Raw genomic sequence first — 1603 nt, forward strand, 5'->3', positions numbered from 1 at the left:
TCTGGCTTGACCAAGCCAAACAAAGTCACTTCAGATGATTTAATTATATTAAAAGAAGGAATGAGATCAAGCACACACTTATTTCATCAGTGTTTGCAACATTTCAATAGTTGCAGACTCAACTTTCCACCCCACCTCCCCCTTCCTTGGATATGAACGTATGTTCAGGAGATGTCTGTTTTGCATGATGTCTGAATTGAGTTTAATCAGGTTTCCTCAATGGTGTAAGTTTGTGTTAGCACCAGCCTGTGCTAGCATAACTCTGTGTTAGCATCAGTCTGTGTTAGTATGAGTTTGTGCTAGCATAACTCTGTGTTAGCATCAGCCTGTGTTAGTAACAATATGTGTTAGTGTTAACATAACTCTGTGTTAGCATCAGTCTGTGTTAGTAACAGTCTGTGTTAGTGTTAACATAACTCTGTGTTAGCATCAGTCTGTGTTAGTAACAGTCTGTGTTAGTGTTAACATAACTCTGTGTTAGCATCAGCCTGTTAGCATAAGTGTGTGTTAGTGTTAACATAAGTCTGTGTTAGCATCAGCCTGTTAGCATAAGTGTGTGTTAGTGTTAACATAAGTCTGTGTTAGCATCAGCCTGTTAGCATAAGTGTGTGTTAGTGTTAACATAAGTCTGTGTTAGCATCAGCCTGTTAGCATAAGTGTGTGTTGGTATCATGGTTGGTATCCGTCTGTGTTAGTGTTTGCATAACTTTGTGTTAGTACCAGGCTGTATTGGTGTTAGCATCAGTCCGTGTTATTGTTAGCAACAGTCTGTGTCTGCAGCCTGAGTGCTAACCATCCGTGGTGCTAACCTGCTGTCTGTGTCTTCTTCGGGGTATTTGTCGACCACGTTGATGATGTCCAGACAAACCAGGCCCACACACAGAGTCTTCTTCTGTTGCTCCATGTTGATCCACTCATTCAACTGCAGTTTGGACTTTGATACACAAACGTCATTTCCTCTGTCGTCTCACAATAATAAGATGCACCACTTCCTGTCAGTAGAGATTACAAAATAAGAGCCTTCAGCACTTTCGGTGTTTGTCTTCTTTTTTAATGATTCAAACTACATTACTGCCACATGCTATACTGGAGTTTGGAGTTATTGATGTTAAAAATGGAAAAGAAAATTATACATATGAATCCTCATTGTGTCAGGTAAACCATTTAAAATGATAACTTCCTGCTTCCACATGAGATAGGGGAACAAGACGGAGGTCTGAAGTGTTGAGGACATTTACCCTCACTGTTACTATCTTTTGATTTTCATTTTTGTCGTAAATGTATGCCAGCTGTTTAAATGCATTATATTATAATATCATAAAAAAACTTAGCAAAAGAAATGTGGAAGAGAAACTCAGAGTGAATTTATTCCAGCGATTTAAAGTTTACATTTTGAGCATGTATCTGGTTTTCTTATACCGAGTGATTTACAATGAAAGCAAAAGGGGTTGCCAAAGAGGACCAATAAATCTTTTTAATGTTACTTTTATTAAGCAACACAAAAAAAGCAACCTTTAAAACAAGAAATGGAACAACAAATGAGGCAACAGAAGCAATACAAAAGAATGACGCTATCAAAAGAAAATATCAAAATATTAAAATA

At 37.6% G+C, this 1603-nt stretch overlaps 1 protein-coding gene across 1 annotated transcript in view; it reads right to left on the reverse strand.

Moving 5' to 3' along the window:
• khk (ketohexokinase) overlaps positions 1-1603 on the reverse strand; it is a 9534-nt gene that overhangs the window by 5102 nt on the left and 2829 nt on the right. The window contains exon 2 of the mRNA XM_023409476.2: positions 794-992. Within this exon, the coding sequence (XP_023265244.1) occupies positions 794-904 (111 nt within the window). The 5' untranslated portion in view covers positions 905-992. The remainder of the gene's footprint in view (positions 1-793; positions 993-1603) is intronic.

This window comes from Seriola lalandi, unplaced genomic scaffold (assembly GCF_002814215.2).
Source record: "Seriola lalandi dorsalis isolate HSWRI2012SDOR001 ecotype SW California unplaced genomic scaffold, Sedor1 jcf7180002054393, whole genome shotgun sequence".
Taxonomy (NCBI): Eukaryota; Metazoa; Chordata; class Actinopteri; order Carangiformes; family Carangidae; genus Seriola; species Seriola lalandi.